Raw genomic sequence first — 20808 nt, forward strand, 5'->3', positions numbered from 1 at the left:
CCTGCTCCTCCTCCACATGCAGCTGGGAGACCTTGGTCTTGCTATGGCACTGAGAAAGCTGTTTTGACCACGCAGTAAGATCTGGAAAGGTGACTGTAAGCCCCTTTGAGACTCCTTCAGGTAGAGAAAAGCGGCATCTAAGAACCAACTCTTCTTCGGTAATCTCAGGGCTGTCTCAGCCTCACCCACCTCACAGGGTGTCTGTTGTGGGGAGAGGAAGGGAAGGCGACTGTAAGCCACTATGAGCCTCCTTCGGGTAGAGAAAAGCGGCATATAAGAACCAACTCTTCTTCAGTGATCTCAGGGCTCTCTCAGCCTCCCCTCCCTCACAGTGTGTCTGTTGTGGGGAGAGGAAAGGGAAGGCGATTGGAAGCCGCTTTGAGACTCCTGCAGGCAGAGAAAAGTGGGGTATAAAACCCAACTTTCCTCTTCCTTCTCATGCAGTCCTGGCCCATCTGGCCTAGGCTCTCAATAGACGAGAGAAATGCCAGGAGTGATGGTCCGAGGACAAGGCCTCTATCCCAAGGGTGACCCTTTGGTCTTTGTCGAGGGGAGGTTCTCGTTCCAGAGGGAAGAAGGTTTTGAAGCCACAGGCTCAGAAGGGTGGTGGAGGTGGTGTGTGTGTGTGGCCACCATGTTGGCTAACAGGCCCCTCTTGGTGCTGGGGGCCTCATGTAGTTCCATGATAGAGCTTCTGTGACTTGATATCTTTTCATTTCATCCGTCTCCTGGATTGGGGCAGTCTGTTCCTTTGCGTCTATCAGTTGTGGGTCTATGTGGGTTTCTCCGTTCAGTTTTGCCCCTTGGGCCTTAGAGCTGGGGAGCTGCAGAGCTGAAATGAACTGGCCTCTGAACTCATGACTTTAACATTCTTGTGTCCCACCGCCAATTCTTCTGGACAGGTGCCTTGGGCAGCCTGCTGGGTGCCATGAATTTCTTCTGGGGGAGGGTTTGGGGAGGGCCTCAGCCGGGTACAGAGACTGCCTTCCAAAGTAGCCATTCCCTCTGTTGTCTGGGGATCAGGGGTAATTGGGGGAGATCTCCAGGCCACACCTGGAGGTTGGCAGCAGCATCTCATGGGCCAAGAGAGCCACGGTGGGGCAGTGGTGAGAGCGGAATCTAGTGGTAGACCCCTGTTCGAAACCCTGCTCAGCCGCGGAACCGCCCTGGATCCCCAACCTAACCCCTTCCCCTCAAAGCACAGGGCACCTGGCTGCCAGAAAGGCACTCTGCACATGCTTGCTCCCTGTGTCAGCAGGCATTCCCTCATCTCCTCCTCGCTGGCTCTGCAAAGATGGCTTTGGAATTTCTTCTTTTTTGCTACCCGGAATCTCCTGATGGGAGATTCTGCAAAATCTGCTGGGTTGTCCTGGGTAAATGTTGGACCAATTCACAGAAGAGAATTCAGGCCAGGCCAAAAAGGGCTATGAGATGGATTGCCAAGTGCCAGAGCTGGAGGACTGCAAAGGGACATGCCCCAGCGGGACGGACCAGAACCAATGACTCTGATTCAGCCTCACTTGGAGTCCTGTGTTCAGTTTTGGGCACCCCAGTTGAAGAGGGATGTTGACAAACTGGAGCGTGTCCAGAGGAGGGCAACAAAGATGGTGAGGGGTTTGGAGACCAAGACCTATGGGGGAGCCTGGTCTGTTTATCCTGGAGAAGAGATGACTGAGAGGGAATCTGATAACCAAGTATTTAAAAGGGAGGATGGAGCAGAGTTGTTCTCTCTTGCCCCAGAGGGACAGACCAGAACGAATGGGATGAAATTAATTCAAAAGAAATTCCGTCTCAACATCTGGAAGAAGTTCCTGGCAGTCAGAGCGGTTCCTCAGTGGAACAGGCTTCCTCAGGAGATGGTGGGCTCTCCATCTTTGGAGGATTTTAAACAGAGGCTGGAGAGCCATCTGACGGAGAGGCTGATTCTGTGAAGGCTCAAGAGGGTGGCAGGTGACAGGGGATGAGCGAGAGGGTTGTGAGTGTCCTGCATGGTGCAGGGGGTTGGACTAGATGACCCAGGAGGGTCCTTCCAACTCTTATTCTATGCCAGGACATCTTTAGGATCAACAAAAGCTTCCGGGTAGATATGCTCTTCTTCAGAAGCAGAACAAAGCTGGAGTCCAGGGGCACCTTCAAGATCAACCAGCGTTTACAAAATCCCAGAGTTGGAAGGGGCCTCAGAGGCCATCTAGTCCAGCCCCGTGCTCAGTGCAGGATCAGCCAGTGCAGGAGCTCCCAGCGCCTTGGGCTGGCTGTTATTCTGTGTATACACTTTCATGCACAAGTATACTCCTTATGCAAAGGGCGCCTGCACACAAACCTGGCTGGCCTTCAAGGTACCCCTGGACTCCAGATCTGTTCTGCTGCTTCAGACCGACACGGTTGCCCACCTGAACAAGAATTCCAGCACTGTACCCACCTGAGGCTCAGAGGCCATGGAAGAACATTGCTTGTTTCAGACAGTTTGAATAAAATACTTTTTTTTTTTGCTTTAAATGTTTTGCCTGCCCCCAACGAGTTGTTTTTCTGTCCTCCAGGGAGCTTGTCTTCGGCCCCCGCTGGGCTCCTGCAGTTCTGCATGTGAGAACGGGCCGCCCTCCGCCGCTGGGTCACGTGGCTGCAAAATATGCCTCCTCTGACATGTGGAGTTCTCCTCCATGCCATCTACATGACCTTCCATCTCATCACAGGTGAGCCAAGGGGATTCATCCTACACCGAACCTCAATTCCCATAAAGGTTGATTTTTCAGGAATGGTTCCCAAAATGTTCAGATTTCATGACCTCTTTCATGCAGTTCAGCCGTGGAATGGGCTGCTGAAGGAGGCGGTGAGCTTTCCACACCCCACTGTCAGTCTCCAAGCAGCGGCTGGAGAGATCCTACTCCTGGATGCTTGAGGCTGATCCTGCACTGAGCAGGGGGTGGACTAGATGGCCTGCATGGCCCCTTCCCACTCTAGGATTCTAGGAGTCTAGTTCAGCAGTGGAAGGGGCTGCCTAAGGAGGTGGGGAGCTCCCCCTCACTGGCTGGACAGATCCTTCTCCTGGATGCTTGAGGCTGATCCTGCACTGAGCAGGGGGTGGGACTAGATGGCCTCTGTGGTCCCTTCCCTCTCTAGGATTCTAGGAGTCTAGTTCAGCAGTGGAAGGGGCGGCCTGAGGAGGTGGGGAGCTCCCCCTCACTGGCCGTCTTCAAGCAGCGGCTGGACAGATCCTTCTCCTGGAGGCTGGAGGCTGATCCTGCACTGAGCAGGGGGTGGTACTAGATGGCCTGCATGGCCCCTTCCCACTCTAGGATTCTAGGAGTCTAGTTCAGCAGTGGAAGGGGCTGCCTAAGGAGGTGGGGAGCTCCCCCTCCCTGGCCACCTTCAAGCAGCGGCTGGACAGATCCTTCTCCTGGATGCTGGAGGCTGATCCTGCACTGAGCAGGGGGTGGGACTAGATGGCCTGCATGGCCCCTTCCCACTCTAGGATTCTAGGAGTCTAGTTCAGCAGTGGAAGGGGCTGCCTAAGGAGGTGGGGAGCTCCCCCTCACTGGCCGTCTTCAAGCAGCGGCTGGACAGATACTTCTCCTGGATGCTGGAGGCTGATCCTGCCCTGAGCAGGGGGTGGGACTAGATGGCCTGCATGGCCCCTTCCCACTCTAGGATTCTAGGAGTCTAGTTCAGCAGTGGAAGGGGCTGCCTAAGGAGGTGGGGAGCTCCCCCTCCCTGGCCACCTTCAAGCAGCGGCTGGACAGATCCTTCTCCTGGATGCTGGAGGCTGATCCTGCCCTGAGCAGGGGGTGGGACTAGATGGCCTGCATGGCCCCTTCCCACTCTAGGATTCCAGGAGTCTAGTTCAGCAGTGGAAGGGGCTGCCTAAGGAGGTGGGGAGCTCCCCTTCACTGGCCGTCTTCAAGCAGCGGCTGGACTGATCCTTCTCCTGGATGCTGGAGGCTGATCCTGCACTGAGCAGGGGGTGGACTAGATGGCCTGCATGGCCCCTTCCCACTCTAGGATTCGAGGAGTCTAGTTCAGCCGTGGAATGGGCTGCCTGAGGAGGTGGGGAGCTCCCCCTCACTGGCCGTCTTCAAGCAGCGGCTGGACAGATCCTTATCCTGGATGCTGGAGGCTGATCCTGCACTGAGCAGGGGGTGGGACTAGATGGCCTGCATGGCCCCTTCCCACTCTAGGATTCGAGGAGTCTAGTTCAGCAGTGGAAGGGGCTGCCTAAGGAGGTGGGGAGCTCCCCCTCACTGGCCGTCTTTAAGCAGCGGCTGGACAGATCCTTATCCTGGATGCTGAAGGCTGATCCTGCACTGAGCAGGGGGTGGGACTAGATGGCCTGCATGGCCCCTTCCCACTCTAGGATTCTAGGAGTCTAGTTCAGCCGTGGAAGGGGCTGCCTAAGGAGCTGGGGAGCTCCCCCTCACTGGCCGTCTTCAAGCAGCGGCTGGACAGATCCTTCTCCTGGATGCTGGAGGCTGATCCTGCATTGACTAGATGGCCTGGATGGCCCCTTCCCACTCTAGGATTCTAGGAGTCCAGTTCAGCCGTGGAAGGGGCTGCCTAAGGAGGTGGGGAGCTCCCCTCACTGGCTGTCTCCAAGCAGCGGCTGGACAGATCCTTCTCCTGGATGCTTGAGGGTGATCCTGCACTGAGCAGCGGGTGGGACTGGATGGCCTGCATGGCCCCTTCCCACTCTAGGATTCTAGGAGTCTAGTTCAGCAGTGGAAGGGGCTGCTAAGGAGGTGTGGAGCTCCCCCTCACTGGCCGTCTTCAAGCAGCGGCTGGACAGATCCTTCTCCTGGATGCTTGAGGCTGATCCGGCATTGAGCAGGGGGTGGGCCTAGATGGCCTCCATGGACCCTTCCCACTCTAGGATTCTAGGAGTCTAGTTCAGCAGGGGAAGGGGCTGCCTAAGGAGGTGGGGAGCTCCCCCTCACAGGCGGTCTTCAAGCAGCAGCTGTACAGATCTTTCTTCTGGATTCTCGAGGCTGATCCTGCACTGAGCAGGGGGTGGACTAGATGGCCTGCATGGCCCCTTCCCACTCTAGGATTCTAGGAGTCTAGTTCAGCAGTGGAAGGGGCTGCATCAGGAGGTGGGGAGCTCCCCCTCACTGGCCGTCTTCAAGCAGCGGCTGGACAGATCCTTCTCCTGGATGCTGGAGGCTGATCCTGCACTGAGCAGGGGGTGGGACTAGATGGCCTGCATGGCCCCTTCCCACTCTAGGATTCTAGGAGTCCAGTTCAGCAGTGGAAGGGGCTGCCTGAGGAGGTGGGGAGCTCCCCCTCACTGGCCGTCTTCAAGCAGCGGCTGGACAGATCCTTCTCCTGGATGCTTGAGGCTGATCCTGCACTGAGCAGGGGGTGGGACTAGATGGCCTGCATGGCCCCTTCCCACTCTAGGATTCTAGGAGTCCAGTTCAGCAGTGGAAGGGGCTGCCTGAGGAGGTGGGGAGCTCCCCCTCACTGGCCGTCTTCAAGCAGCGGCTGGACAGATCCTTCTCCTGGATGCTGGAGGCTGATCCTGCACTGAGCAGGGGGTGGGACTAGATGGCCTGCATGGCCCCTTCCCACTCTAGGATTCTAGGAGTCTAGTTCAGCAGTGGAAGGGGCTGCCTCAGGAGGTGGGGAGCTTCCCCTCACTGGCGGTCTTCAAGCAGCGGCTGGACAGATCTTTCTTCTGGATTCTGGAGGCTGATCCTGCACTGAGCAGGGGGTGGACTAGATGGCCTGCATGGCCCCTTCCCACTCTAGGATTCTAGGAGTCTAGTTCAGCAGTGGAAGGGGCTGCCTCAGGAGGTGGGGAGCTTCCCCTCACTGGCGGTCTTCAAGCAGCGGCTGGACAGATCTTTCTTCTGGATGCTGGAGGCTGATCCTGCACTGAGCAGGGGGTGGGACTGGATGGCCTGCATGGCCCCTTCCCACGCTAGGATTCTAGGAGTCCAGTTCAGCCGTGGAAGGGGCTGCCTAAGGAGGTGGGGAGCTCCCCCTCACTGGCCGTCTTCAAGCAGCGGCTGGACAGATCCTTCTCCTGGATGCTGGAGGCTGATCCTGCACTGAGCAGGGGGTGGGACTAGATGGCCTGCATGGCCCCTTCCCATTCTAGGATTCTAGGAGTCCAGTTCAGCAGTGGAAGGGGCTGCCTGAGGAGGTGGGGAGCTCCCCCTCACTGGCCGTCTTCAAGCAGCGGCTGGACAGATCCTTCTCCTGGATGCTTGAGGCTGATCCTGCACTGAGCAGGGGGTGGGACTAGATGGCCTGCATGGCCCCTTCCCACTCTAGGATTCTAGGAGTCCAGTTCAGCAGTGGAAGGGGCTGCTTGAGGAGGTGGGGAGCTCCACCTCACTGGCCGTCTTCAAGCAGCGGCTGGACAGATCCTTCTCCTGGATGCTGGAGGCTGATCCTGCACTGAGCAGGGGGTGGGACTAGATGGCCTGCATGGCCCCTTCCCACTCTAGGATTCTAGGAGTCTAGTTCAGCAGTGGAAGGGGCTGCCTAAGGAGGTGGGGAGCTCCCCCTCACTGGCCGTCTTCAAGCAGCGGCTGGACAGATCCTTCTCCTGGATGCTGGAGGCTGATCCTGCACTGAGCAGGGGGTGGGACTAGATGGCCTGCATGGCCCCTTCCCACTCCTGGATTCTAGGTGTCTAATTCAGCAGTGGAAGGGGCTGCCTAAGGAGGTGGGGAGCTCCCACTCAATGGCCGTCTTCAAGCAGAGGCTGGACAGACCCTTCTCCTGGATGCTGGAGGCTGATCCTGCACTGAGCAGGGGGTGGGACTAGATGGCCTGCATGGCCCCTTCCCACTCTGGGATTCCATGAGTCTAGTTCAGCAGTGGAAGGGGCTGCCTAAGGAGGTGGGGAGCTCCCCCTCACTGGCCGTCTTCAGGCAGCGGCTGGACAAATCCTTCTCCTGGATGCTTGAGGCTGATCCTGCACTGAGCAGGGGGTGGGACTAGATGGCCTGCATGGCCCCTTCCCACTCTGGGATTCCATGAGTCTAGTTCAGCAGTGGAAGGGGCTGCCTAAGGAGGTGGGGAGCTCCCCCTCACTGGCCGTCTTCAGGCAGCGGCTGGACAAATCCTTCTCCTGGATGCTTGAGGCTGATCCTGCACTGAGCAGGGGGTGGGACTAGATGGCCTGCATGGCCCCTTCCCACTCTAGGATTCTAGGTGTCTAGTTCAGCAGTGGAAGGGGCTGCCTAAGGAGGTGGGGAGCTCCCCCTCACTGGCCGTCTTCAAGCAGCGGCTGGACAGATCCTTCTCCTGGATGCTTGAGGCTGATCCTGCACTGAGCAGGGGGTGGGACTAGATGGCCTGCATGGCCCCTTCCCACTCTGGGATTCCATGAGTCTAGTTCAGCAGTGGAAGGGGCTGGCTAAGGAGGTGGGGAGCTCCCCCTCACTGGCCGTCTTCAAGCAGCGGCTGGACAGATCCTTCTCCTGGATGCTTGAGGCTGATCCTGCACTGAGCAGGGGGTGGGACTAGATGGCCTGCATGGCCCCTTCCCACTCTGGGATTCCATGAGTCTAGTTCAGCAGTGGAAGGGGCTGCCTAAGGAGGTGGGGAGCTCCCCCTCACTGGCCATCTTCAAGCAGCGGCTGGACAGATCCTTCTCCTGGATGCTGGAGGCTGATCCTGCACTGAGCAGGGGGTGGGACTAGATGGCCTGCATGGCCCCTTCCCGCTCTAGGATTCTAGGAGTCTAGTTCAGCAGTGGAAGGGGCTGCCTAAGGAGGTGGGGAGCTCCCCCTCACTGGCCGTCTTCAAGCAGCGGCTGGACAGATCCTTCTCCTGGATGCTTGAGGCTGATCCTGCACTGAGCAGGGGGTGGGACTAGATGGCCTGCATGGCCCCTTCCCACTCTGGGATTCCATGAGTCTAGTTCAACAGTGGAAGGGGCTGCCTAAGGAGGTGGGGAGCTCCCCCTCACTGGCCATCTTCAAGCAGCGGCTGGACAGATCCTTCTCCTGGATGCTGGAGGCTGATCCTGCACTGAGCAGGGGGTGGGACTAGATGGCCTGCATGGCCCCTTCCCGCTCTAGGATTCTAGGAGTCTAGTTCAGCAGTGGAAGGGGCTGCCTAAGGAGGTGGGGAGCTCCCCCTCACTGGCCGTCTTCAAGCAGCGGCTGGACAGATCCTTCTCCTGGATGCTTGAGGCTGATCCTGCACTGAGCAGGGGGTGGGACTAGATGGCCTGCATGGCCCCTTCCCACTCTGGGATTCCATGAGTCTAGTTCAGCAGTGGAAGGGGCTGCCTAAGGAGGTGGGGAGCTCCCCCTCACTGGCCATCTTCAAGCAGCGGCTGGACAGATCCTTCTCCTGGATGCTGGAGGCTGATCCTGCACTGAGCAGGGGGTGGGACTAGATGGCCTGCATGGCCCCTTCCCGCTCTAGGATTCTAGGAGTCTAGTTCAGCAGTGGAAGGGGCTGCCTAAGGAGGTGGGGAGCTCCCCCTCACTGGCCGTCTTCAAGCAGCGGCTGCACAGATCCTTCTCCTGGATGCTGGAGGCTGATCCTGCACTGAGCAGGGGGTGGGACTGGATGGCCTGTGTGGCCCCTTCCCACTCTAGGATTCTAGGAGTCTAGTTCAGCAGTGGAAGGGGCTGCCTAAGGAGGTGGGGAGCTCCCCCTCACTGGCCGTCTTCAAGCAGTGGCTGGACAGATCCTTCTCCTGGATCCTTCTCCTGGAAGGGTGGGCGCTACTCAAACAAGAGCTATTGCATGCTCAATCAATGACTATTCCAGAAATACGAAAACACTGCAGGAGCTCTAAGAAGCCTATTTGGATGAACAGAGAACTTCAAGAGGAACTAAGAAAGAAAAGGAAAATGTTCAGGAAATGGAGGGAAGGACAGAGCTCTAAAGAAGAGTACCTACAGGTTACTAGGCACTGTAGATCAATCATCAGAAAGGCCAAAGCTGAGAGTGAGCTAAGATTGGCCAGGGAAGCCCATTGTAACAAGAAAAGATTTTTCAGTTACGTGAGGAGCAAACGTAAAGTAAAGGAGGCAATAGGCCCGCTGTTGGGTGCGGATGGACAAACTCTAAAGAAAGATGCAGAGAAAGCAGAAAGGCTTAGTGCCTATTTTACATCTGTTTTTTCCCACAGGTCAAAGTGTTTAGGCACATCTAGAGATGGCTGTAGCCAAAGGATAGTGTCTGGGTGGCAGGTTAACATGGATAGAGAGGTGGTCGAGAGGCATTTAGCTGCACTGGATGAGTTCAAATCCCCTGGTCCAGATGAAATGCACCCGAGAGTACTCAAAGAACTTTCCAGAGAACTTGCACAGCCCTTGTCCATCATCTTCGGAACCTCTTTAAGGACTGGAGATGTCCCGGAGGACTGGAAAAGAGCAAACGTTATTCCGATCTTCAAAAAAGGGAGGAAGGATGACCCGGGAAACTACAGACCAGTGAGTCTGACCTCTGTTGTGGGGAAGATAATGGAGCAGATATTAAAGGGAGCGATCTGCAAACATCTGGAGGACAATTTGGTGATCCAAGGAAGTCAGCATGGATTTGTCTCCAACAGGTCCTGCCAGACCAACCTAGTTTCCTTTTTTGACCAAGTAACAGGTTTGCTGGATCAGGGAAATTTGGTTGATGTCATTTACTTGGATTTTAGTAAAGCTTTTGACAAGGTTCCCCATGATGTTCTGATGGATAAGTTGAAGGACTGCAATCTGGATTTTCAGATCGTTAGGTGGATAGGGAATTGGTTAGAGAACCGCACTCAAAGAGTTGTTGTCAATGGTGTTTCATCAGACTGGAGAGAGGTGAGTAGCGGGGTACCTCAGGGTTCGGTGCTCGGCCCGGTACTTTTTAACATATTTATTAATGATCTAGATGAGGGGGTGGAGGGACTACTCATCAAGTTTGCAGATGACACCAAATTGGGAGGACTGGCAAATACTCCGGAAGATAGAGACAGAGTTCAACGAGATCTGAACACAATGGAAAAATGGGCAAATGAGAACAAGATGCAATTTAATAAAGATAAGTGTAAAGTTCTGAATCTGGGTCAGAAAAATGAAAAGCATGCCTACTGGATGGGGGATACGCTTCTAGGTAGCACTGTGTGTGAACGAGACCTTGGGGTACTTGTGGATTGTAAACTAAACATGAGCAGGCAGAGCTCAGACAACTGAGAGCACGTGGAGAGAGCTACTGGGGAGAGTTGCTGCTGACCAGAGGCAGAGTTCAGACAACTGAGAGCACGTGGAGAGAGCTACTGGGGAGAGTTGCTGCTGACCAGGTGAGGCTATTGTTCTGCCTGGGTGAGGTGATTGCTGGGTAATTGTTGGGAGGCTTAAAAAGGGCTGCTCCTCGCCAGAGGCAGAGTTCAGACAACTGAGGGCACGTGGAGAGAGCTACTGGGGAGAGTTGCTGCTGACCAGGTGAGGCTATTGTTCTGCCTGGGTGAGGTGATTGCTGGGTAATTGTTGGGAGGCTTAAAAAGGGCTACTCCTCACCAGAGGCAGAGCTCAGACAACTGAGAGCACGTGGAGAGAGCTACTTGGGAGAGTTGCTGCTGACCAGGTGAGGCTATTGTTCTGCCTGGGTGAGGTGATTGCTGGGTAATTGTTGGGAGGCTTAAAAAGGGCTACTCCTCAACAGAGGCGCGAGCCTTTGGCGTGAGCCGAAGGGCGAGAGACAAAGGGCTCTTGGCCTGTGGTTCTTGGCTGAGCAATTAGAATCAGTAGATTATATCAGTAGATTATATTTCCCTAGTACTTCCACTGCCTAGACATTACAATGGACCTCCAGGACACTCATCCCATCATCTGCAGTGAGTGTGACATGATTGCCTTCCTCCCAGAAGACAAAATGGACTACAGCTGCCCCAAGTGTAAGCTGGTAAGACTTTTGGAGGAAAAGATTAGAGCACTAGAAAACAGAATTATTACTCTGACCCAAAGTAAGAAAGGGGAGGAGTTCGTAGTCCAGAGCTCTGCAACATGGAATAAAGAGAATAAAGAGAATACAACCAGTCCTGAAGAGGACAAGGAGGTTGACCACAATAGGGAGCCTCTGCAGGCAGTTCGGAAAAAGAATGAACGGCGAAGGGCGAGACAGTTCTCGGGGCCTTTGGAGCTCCAGAATAGATTTCAGGCCCTTGCAGAGGAGGTGCAAGGGTCAACAAGGGAAGAGGTCCCAAAACAAACTCTAAGACAAAGGGAAGAGGCCATGGGGACAGAAGGAAATGGAGTTGAGAAGAAAAAAAAAAGGAGAGTACTGGTAATTGGAGACTCCCTGCTAAGAGGAATGGATCGCCATGTGGCTGGGCCCGACCCCCTAACCCGAGAGGTGTGTTGCTTGCCAGGGGCGAAAATTAAAGATGTTTCAGAAAGGCTGCCCAAACTCCTCAAATCTACGGATCGGTACCCATTTGTGATGGTCCATGTGGGAACGAATGACATGTCCCTGAATACCATCGCTCCTATTAAAAAAGACTATCAAGATCTGGGGAGGAAGCTCAAGCAAATGGGGGCACAAGTGGTATTCTCTTCAATCTTGCCTGTCAAGGGAAGAGGAATGCGTCGGGAGAGGAAGATAATGGAGGTGAATCACTGGCTGCGTAGTTGGTGCCGGCAGGAGAGATTTGGTTTCTGGGACCATGGGATAGGCTTTCTTGAGGAAGGCCTACTAGCACCTGATGGACTGCACTTATCGAAACTGGGGAAGAATGTGTTTGGCAGGAACCTGGGGAGATTCATCAGGAGAGCTTTAAACTAAAGCCACTAGGGGAAGGAGACGATCAACATAGGGAGTGTATGGAAGGAAAACGATCGGAGGCAGCCCAACCGGCAAGGCCAGCTCATAGGGAACCAAAAGTAAAAGGATTCAGATGTCTTTATACTAACGCCCGAAGCATGGGCAATAAAAAGGAAGAGCTGGAACTTCTCATGCTGATGGAAAGGTATGATCTAGTAGGCATCACAGAAACTTGGTGGAATGATTCTCATGACTGGAATGTAATGGTGGATGGATATGAACTGTTCAGAAAAAACAGAATAGATCGAAGAGGTGGAGGAGTGGCACTGTATGTGAAGAAAGGGCTTAACTGTCAGGAAATTCTAGTGAAGGAGAGCATATCTACAGTGGAAAGCATCTGGGTGAAAATAAGCAAGGGGAAAACAAACAGTGTGGTGGTTGGTGTCTGCTACCGACCGCCTGACCAACGAGAGGATGTGGATGCTGCACTTTGTGAGCAGCTTGAGAAAATATCCAAACGGCAGGACCTTGTCATCATGGGTGACTTCAATTTCCCAGATGTGTGCTGGGAAACAAACTCTGCGAAGCGTCCTCAGTCATGCAAGTTTCTGACCTGCCTGGCTGACAATTTCATTTATCAAATGGTAGATGAACCCACAAGAGGTTCAGCCATACTGGACTTAATACTGACCAACAGGCAAGAGTTGGTGGATGAGGTGAAGGAGGTGGGGACCCTAGGGGGAAGTGACCATGTCCTCATAGAATTCCTTTTGAGATGGGGAGCCAAGGAAGCTTGTAGCCAGACGCGGATGTTGGATTTTCGTAGGGCAAACTTTAATAAACTCAGAGACATGATGAGTGTCATACCATGGACGAGAATGCTGGAAGGGAAGGGAGCATGTGAAGGGTGGGTGCTACTCAAACAAGAGCTATTGCATGCTCAATCAATGACTATTCCAGAAATACGAAAACACTGCAGGAGCTCTAAGAAGCCTATTTGGATGAACAGAGAACTTCAAGAGGAACTAAGAAAGAAAAGGAAAATGTTCAGGAAATGGAGGGAAGGACAGAGCTCTAAAGAAGAGTACCTACAGGTTACTAGGCACTGTAGATCAATCATCAGAAAGGCCAAATCTGAGAGTGAGCTAAGATTGGCCAGGGAAGCCCACTGTAACAAGAAAAGATTTTTCAGTTACGTGAGGAGCAAACGTAAAGTAAAGGAGGCAATAGGCCCGCTGTTGGGTGCGGATGGACAAACTCTAACGAAAGATGCAGAGAAAGCAGAAAGGCTTAGTGCCTATTTTACATCTGTTTTTTCCCACAGGTCAAAGTGTTTAGGCACATCTAGAGATGGCTGTAGCCAAAGGATAGTGTCTGGGTGGCAGGTTAACATGGATAGAGAGGTTGTCGAGAGGCATTTAGCTGCACTGGATGAGTTCAAATCCCCTGGTCCAGATGAAATGCACCCGAGAGTACTCAAAGAACTTTCCAGAGAACTTGCACAGCCCTTGTCCATCATCTTCGGAACCTCTTTAAGGACTGGAGATGTCCCGGAGGACTGGAAAAGAGCAAACGTTATTCCGATCTTCAAAAAAGGGAGGAAGGATGACCCGGGAAACTACAGACCAGTGAGTCTGACCTCCGTTGTGGGGAAGATAATGGAACAGATATTAAAGGGAGTGATCTGCAAACATCTGGTGGATAATTTGGTGATCCAAGGAAGTCAGCATGGATTTGTCTCCAACAGGTCCTGCCAGACCAACCTAGTTTCCTTTTTTGACCAAGTAACAGGTTTGCTGGATCGAGGAAATTCGGTTGATGTCATTTACTTGGATTTTAGTAAAGCTTTTGACAAGGTTCCCCATGATGTTCTTATGGATAAGTTGAAGGACTGCAATCTGGATTTTCAGATAGTTAGGTGGATAGGGAATTGGTTAGAGAACCGCACTCAAAGAGTTGTTGTCAATGGTGTTTCATCAGACTGGAGAGAGGTGAGTAGCGGGGTACCTCAGGGCTCGGTGCTCGGCCCGGTACTTTTTAACATATTTATTAATGATCTAGATGAGGGGGTGGAGGGACTACTCATCAAGTTTGCAGATGACACCAAATTGGGAGGACTGGCAAATACTCCAGAAGATAGAGACAGAGTTCAACGAGATCTGAACACAATGGAAAAATGGGCAAATGAGAACAAGATGCAATTTAATAAAGATAAGTGTAAAGTTCTGCATCTGGGTCAGAAAAATGAAAAGCATGCCTACTGGATGGGGGATACGCTTCTAGGTAGCACTGTGTGTGAACGAGACCTTGGGGTACTTGTGGATTGTAAACTAAACATGAGCAGGCAGTGTGATGCAGCGGTAAAAAAGGCAAATGCCATTTTGGGCTGTATCAACAGAGGCATCACATCAAAATCACAAGATGTCATAGTCCCATTGTATACGGCACTGGTCAGACCACACCTGGAGTACTGTGTGCAGTTCTGGAGGCCTCACTTCAAGAAGGACATCGATAAAATTGAAAGGGTACAGAGGAGAGCAACGAAGATGATCTGGGGCCAAGGGACCAAGCCCTATGAAGATAGGTTGAGGGACTTGGGAATGTTCAGCCTGGAGAAAAGGAGGTTGAGAGGGGACATGATAGCCCTCTTTAAGTATTTGAAAGGTTGTCACTTGGAGGAGGGCAGGATGCTGTTTCTGCTGGCTGCAGAGGAAAGGACACGCAGTAATGGGTTTAAACTTCAAGTACAACGATATAGGCTAGATATCAGGAAAAAGTTTTTCACAGTCAGAGTAGTTCAGCAGTGGAATAGGCTGCCTAAGGAGGTGGTGAGCGCCCCCTCACTGGAAGTCTTCAAGCAAAGGTTGGATACACACTTTTCTTGGATGCTTTAGGATGCTTAGGGCTAATCCTGCGTTGAGCAGGGGGTTGGACTAGATGGCCTGTATGGCCCCTTCCAACTCTATGATTCTATGATTCTATTCTATGATTCTATGATGCAGCGGTAAAAAAGGCAAATGCCATTTTGGGCTGTATCAACAGAGCCATCACATCAAAATCACAAGATGTCATAGTCCCATTGTATACGGCACTGGTCAGACCACACCTGGAGTACTGTGTGCAGTTCTGGAGGCCTCACTTCAAGAAGGACATCGATAAAATTGAAAGGGTACAGAGGAGAGCGACGAAGATGATCTGGGGCCAAGGGACCAAGCCCTATGAAGATAGGTTGAGGGACTTGGGAATGTTCAGCCTGGAGAAAAGGAGGTTGAGAGGGGACATGATAGCCCTCTTTAAGTATTTGAAAGGTTGTCACTTGGAGGAGGGCAGGATGCTGTTTCTGCTGGCTGCAGAGGAAAGGACACGCAGTAATGGGTTTAAACTTCAAGTACAACGATATAGGCTAGATATCAGGAAAAAGTTTTTCTCAGTCAGAGTAGTTCAGCAGTGGAATAGGCTGCCTAAGGAGGTGGTGAGCTCCCCCTCACTGGCAGTCTTCAAGCAAAGGTTGGATACACACTTTTCTTGGATGCTTTAGGATGCTTAGGGCTAATCCTGCGTTGAGCAGGGGGTTGGACTAGATGGCCTGTATGGCCCCTTCCAACTCTATGATTCTATGATTCTATGATTCTATGATTCTATGATTCTATGATTCTATGCTGGAGGCTGATCCTGCACTGAGCAGGGGGTGGGACTAGATGGCCTGCATGGCCCCTTCCCGCTCTAGGATTCTAGGAGTCTAGTTCAGCAGTGGAATGGGCTGCCTAAGGAGGTGGGGAGCTCCCCCTCACTGGCCGTCTTCAAGCAGCGGCTGCACAGATCCTTCTCCTGGATGCTGGAGGCTGATCCTGCACTGAGCAGGGGGTGGGACTGGATGGCCTGCATGGCCCCTTCCCGCTCTAGGATTCTAGGAGTCTAGTTCAGCAGTGGAATGGGCTGCCTAAGGAGGTGGGGAGCTCCCCCTCACTGGCCGTCTTCAAGCAGCGGCTGCACAGATCCTTCTCCTGGATGCTGGAGGCTGATCCTGCACTGAGCAGGGGGTGGGACTGGATGGCCTGCATGGCCCCTTCCCGCTCTAGGATTCTAGGAGTCTAGTTCAGCAGCAGAAGGGGCTGCCTAAGGAGGTGGGGAGCTCCCCCTCACTGGCCGTCTTCAAGCAGCGGCTGCACAGATCCTTCTCCTGGATGCTGGAGGCTGATCCTGCACTGAGCATGGTCACACAGGCAGCTGCCTCTTCCAGAATTCGGCTCTCCAGGGCCTCAGGCAGAGGTTTCTCACATCACATCCTGCCTGGTCCTTTTTCAACTGCTGGAGTTGTTGGGGACTGAACTGGGGACAGAGTGGAGGCTCCTCCATCGAGCCACAGCCCTCCTCCACTGGGGTCTAAAGTTTTAGAAGCCGCTTTTGTAAGACCTCAGATTTGAGTTCTCACCACTGCTCTGATTTGGCTCCATAATTAATCATAGACGCCCAAAATCGAATTGGTCTTAAAGGTGCGACCGGAGCTGAATCTACCTACTCCCCTGCATGCCGATCCGCCTGCCCCCTGAAATGCGATGCTTTTGGTAAGAGGCAAGCGTGCCAAGAGATCTTTTGGATTCAACTCCACGTCCGATCAGCTCCGATTTCTAAATCAGCTACTGCCGTTCCTCGGAAAGCATTACCTGGACAGAGTGATCCAGGCTCTGATCGCATCCGGGTTAGATTACTCTAATGAGATTTACGTGGAGACTGTCCTGAACCTTCGGTTGATCCAGCGTGCGAAGACCGGCTATTGCTGGAGCTGGATACAGCGGCTGTGTTTTCATGCTGTCCGTGTGCGCAGGGGAGCTTCCAATGGCGTAAAGATCCCCCAAGGACAGGCCGAGGAGTCCATGAAGCCCCCTCCAGAGTCCGTCACCTCTGCCTAGATCCCCGCTGGTCTGAAGCAAGGGAACCCAGCCTGAATCTAGCGGGGGCAGCTGTAAGATCACCCAACTTTTATTCTGGGCAGAAGCTTTTGGAAGGCTGCATGGGATCTGAAGAAGCGTGCCTGCACCCAAAAGCTTATCCGTTGAATGAAACCTTGTTGGTCTTTAAAGGTGCCCCTGCTGGACTCAGACTTTGCTCTGAATCTGCCTGCAAATGCTTCAGCTGCTCCTTGCTCTCTCTCTGCCTGTTCCGGCTACGAATTCATTGGTGTCTCTGCCTGATACTTCAGGAGACGCCTCTGTGTGTCCCTAAAATGTACACGAAGGATCATTTTGCTTCCGGGAGAGTGAACCTGACCTTTCAGCCTCATTGAAATGGCCTTCCTCCTCTGCTGTTGTATTTATGAAGTGGAAGAAGTTTCCTCCCCCCTTTAAATGGCTGATTACTTTTAAATCAGTCCCAAAACACCTTGGCTTAGGCCAGGGGCACGGGCACCTTTAAGACCAATGACATTTTGTTAATGGTGCAAGCTTTTGTGTGCATGCACGCTTCTTCGGACACAATGACATGGGAATTACGAGTCTGCTTATGCAGCAATGAATTAGTTTAAGGGCCTCACAGGAATAACAAGCTAAGTTTATACGGGTACCCGGTCCTGTTGGTTTGGGTTCAACTCAGGCAGGGAGGGGGAACATTGTAAAGGAAAGAGAGATGTCCCAATCGGGGACATGTCGAAAGAGTCATTCCCAGTTGTGGCCTGCTGAGAATAATTAGGGTCCCTCTCATTAGAATCATAGAATCATAGAGTTGGAACGGGCCATACAGGCCATCTAGTCCAACCCCCCTAAAGGTTAGGCTTCATCCATCTCCCCGCAAGCATGGAAGTAGCTCCACAAGGGACGGCTGACCTGCCGTTGTTTCTTCCCCCTCCTCAGAACTCAGAATTAAATCCCAATCTCCCGTTCTAAATGGCACCACAGTCTGGTATTCGTTGCCATCTACGACAACCCATTATTTAATTCAACATTCATGCCTGGGAATTAAGGTCACAGGGAGAGACACTTCTGTGTTGTTATGCGGTCCATGCCACGAGATATATCCATCTTTAATAAAATCAACACTGCCCTCTTGCTATGGAGAAATGCCAGAATGGTACAGCATCTCTCCCCCCACCCCATTTTTTTTTTTGCACTTTATTTCTGTCTGGGTGGATTTATGAAATGAAATGTCCCAGCAGCCCAAGAAGACATTTTAAGCTAACGGTAGGCTTAAAAGCAAGCAGCTCAGACCCCCGTAGGATCAGATAAGCCCTCTCCTCCCAATCTTATTTCCCGCTTCCAGAAAACCCAAACGGGACTGTTGTGAGAAGGCTGAACAGGTAACTTAATACAGTTGGGCCAATGGGAGGCTTAAAAACAACGTTCACACAAAGCTGCTAGATCACATCCCCCCCGCCCGGTCCCAGATCATTTCACACCTCCGGAAAACAGAAACGGGGCTGTGTAGCTACAGAGGCTGTCCAGCTACATTTTGCAAGTGCAGAAATGCCCTTAGTAGAGAAAGGGAGAGGACAGAGGCCTAATTAACCACCTCAAGCATCCGGGATAAGGATCTGACCAGCTTTGAAGACTGCCAGTGAGGGGGAGCTCCCCACCTCCTGAGGCAGCCCCTTCCCCTGCTGAACTACTCTGACTGTGAAGATTCCCCCCTGATATCTAGCCTATATCGTTGTAATTTAAACCCATTACTTTGGGCCCTCTGCTGCCAACAGGAATCTTTCCCTGCCCTCCTTCAAGTGACCACCTTTCAGATAGTTCAAGAGAGCCCTCCCGTCCCCTCTTGGCCTCCTCTTCTCCAGGCTGAACATTCCCCGGCCCCTCAGCCTTTCCTCCTAGGGCTCGGTCCCCAGGCCCCGGATCCTCCTCGTCGCTCTCCTCTGTGCCCTCTCCCTTTTGTCCATATCCTCTTTGAAATGGCAGCAGTGGACAAATGGGCCGTGACGCCTTTTTCTCCTACCTGCTCTTGCAAGAAGCCTTCCGCCTGCCCACCCAAGTGCTTCTTAACCACTCCCAAGAGAGTCAAATTCACAGCCGCCCCGCCCCGCCCCACCCCTCTGTCGTGCTGTTTCCAGCGGTAGCCGACCAGTGCAGCGGAGGTAGCAACATCTTCACCGAGATCCCGGAGAACAGCCCCTTTGGCACCTTGGTGTCCTACCTGACGGTCTTTGGCGACCCCGAGAGCGACGCCATCCAGCTGAGACTGAGCGGGACAGACGCCGAGTGGTTCTACCTGGACGGGAAGGCGGTGCGGCTGAACGTCTCCGAGGAGAAGGTGCTGGACAGAGAGGTGAGCACTCCACGGCAGCTGGCGACCCTTCAGGTCCCTGGTGCCCATTTGAACCGGCTTGCAAAGGGGATGGAAGTGACTGCCAGGTAGTGGCCCAGGGGTGCCCGTTCTCATCAGATCCCAGAAGCTCAGCAGGGTCGGCCCCGGTGAGTTCTTGGGTGGGAGACCACCACGGAAGTCCAGGGTTGCCAGGCAGAGGCCGGCAAGACCAAACCACGTGTATTCATGGGAACAGTGGCTGATCCAGGCTGAGTCACACAGTGGCCCAAACTCAGCTGTCCTCAGGAGGTCCACCAGGAGGGCCCTAAGAACATCAGCCATGTTGGAACAGGCCAGTGGCCCATCCAGTTTGAGACTCTGTGTCACACAGTGGCCAAAGCCCAGGTGTTCTTGGGAGGTCCACCAGCTGGCCAGAAGCCCCCCTACTGTGGCCAAGAACAGGGATCCACTGCTCCAGAAAGAGTGTTCAGTCTCTGCCTTGTGGCTAAGAGGCACTAAGAACATAAGTGAAGCCATGTTGGATCAGGCCAGGGGCCTCTTTGATCCAATACTCTGGGTCCTCCAGTGGCCAAAACTATGGGGTCCTCAGGAGGTCCACTAGCAGGGTCAGAACTTAGAAGCCCTCCCTTTGTTGACCCAAGCATTAAGAGGACAGAGCATCCCTGCCCCAGACAGAAGAACAGCAGAGAAGCCATGTTGGATCAGGCCAATGGCCCTCCAGCCCAACACTCTGTGTCCCCCAGTGGCCAAAGCCCAAGGGCCCTCAGGAGGTCCACCAGCAGGGCCAGAACTCCAGAGGCCCTGCCACTGTGGCCCCCCAAGCACTCAGAAGACAGAGCATTCCTGCCCCAGATGGTGCATTCCGCCTGTACCTCTTCTCAGCCTCCATCTCTGCCCTCCTGCCCCAGAGGTGGGCCAGGCAAGGCTGATTTCATTAGACCCCAGGAGCAGAGCAGGGCTGGCCCTGGCTAGTAGTTCAAGGAACCGCAGGGTCTTGGCAGAGGCAGGCAAGGGCAAATCCCCTCTGCTCATCTCTTGCCTTGGAAACCCGATATGGGGTGGTCACAAATTGGCTGCCCCCGGAAGGCTCTTTCCACCACCAGAGGGGGAGCAGAACAGGAGTAAGCATGGTCCAAAAGAAGGGGGGGGGAGAAACACAGGGGAGGGAAGGATTCGTAACAGGAGGCTGCACGCCACTTGGGGCTGTGGGTCAGTGCTGAAGGGGGAAGGTTCAGTCCCCAGCGTCTCCCGTTAGCACCTGTGGTGGGTGGCAGAGTTTAAATATGCAAAGAAGTGTTGAGCACCAGGCAGCTTAAAATAATAACAAAACAGTTTTATTTAGAAAATAACTTTGTGCAGAAAGAGAGGGGAGAGGGAGTCCTAGATAGCTGCCTAACTGCTGTTCTGTATTCATTCTGTCTGTTCTTGAGGCAAAGAGAGAGGAAGGGGGCTCAAAGTCTCCGAAGGAGCCAATCAGGGCATAGGAGGAGGCCGCTAGAAAAACACTCAGAAGTTCCTAATTAATTAGTTATATTTATAATACAATAAATAAACTATGCTAAATACACGTCTCCTCCAATGCCCCCTGTAGGATGTTCCCCATATGCTGCTGAATTACGCACACGACAGATCTTGCATTTTTCAACAGCAGCGAGGGAATTACCGGACAAAGCAAGATTTGAGTCTCAGAAAATCTTCCTCAGGTTTCTAAGGTGCTCCTGGGCTCCAATCAGATTTTCGGGAAATGAGCTTTCAAGAGTCAAAAGCTCCCTCCCTCTGATCCCACAGCCCAAGGAGGATCATTTCTTCCTTAGGGACAGCTCAAGGTCACGGGGGAGCAGGGACCCTCTC

At 53.2% G+C, this 20808-nt stretch overlaps 1 protein-coding gene across 2 annotated transcripts in view; it reads left to right on the plus strand.

The window, feature by feature from the left end:
* The window catches only part of LOC143838695 (cadherin-related family member 5-like), a 59153-nt gene that overhangs the window by 10470 nt on the left and 27875 nt on the right, over positions 1 to 20808 (plus strand). For both annotated transcript variants that reach the window (XM_077340442.1, XM_077340443.1), the window contains exons 2-3: positions 2538 to 2690; positions 18743 to 18957. In XM_077340442.1, coding sequence (XP_077196557.1) covers positions 2627 to 2690; positions 18743 to 18957 — 279 coding nt within the window. In that variant the 5' untranslated portion in view covers positions 2538 to 2626. The remainder of the gene's footprint in view (positions 1 to 2537; positions 2691 to 18742; positions 18958 to 20808) is intronic.

This window comes from Paroedura picta, chromosome 5 (genome assembly GCF_049243985.1).
Source record: "Paroedura picta isolate Pp20150507F chromosome 5, Ppicta_v3.0, whole genome shotgun sequence".
Classification (NCBI taxonomy): Eukaryota; Metazoa; Chordata; class Lepidosauria; order Squamata; family Gekkonidae; genus Paroedura; species Paroedura picta.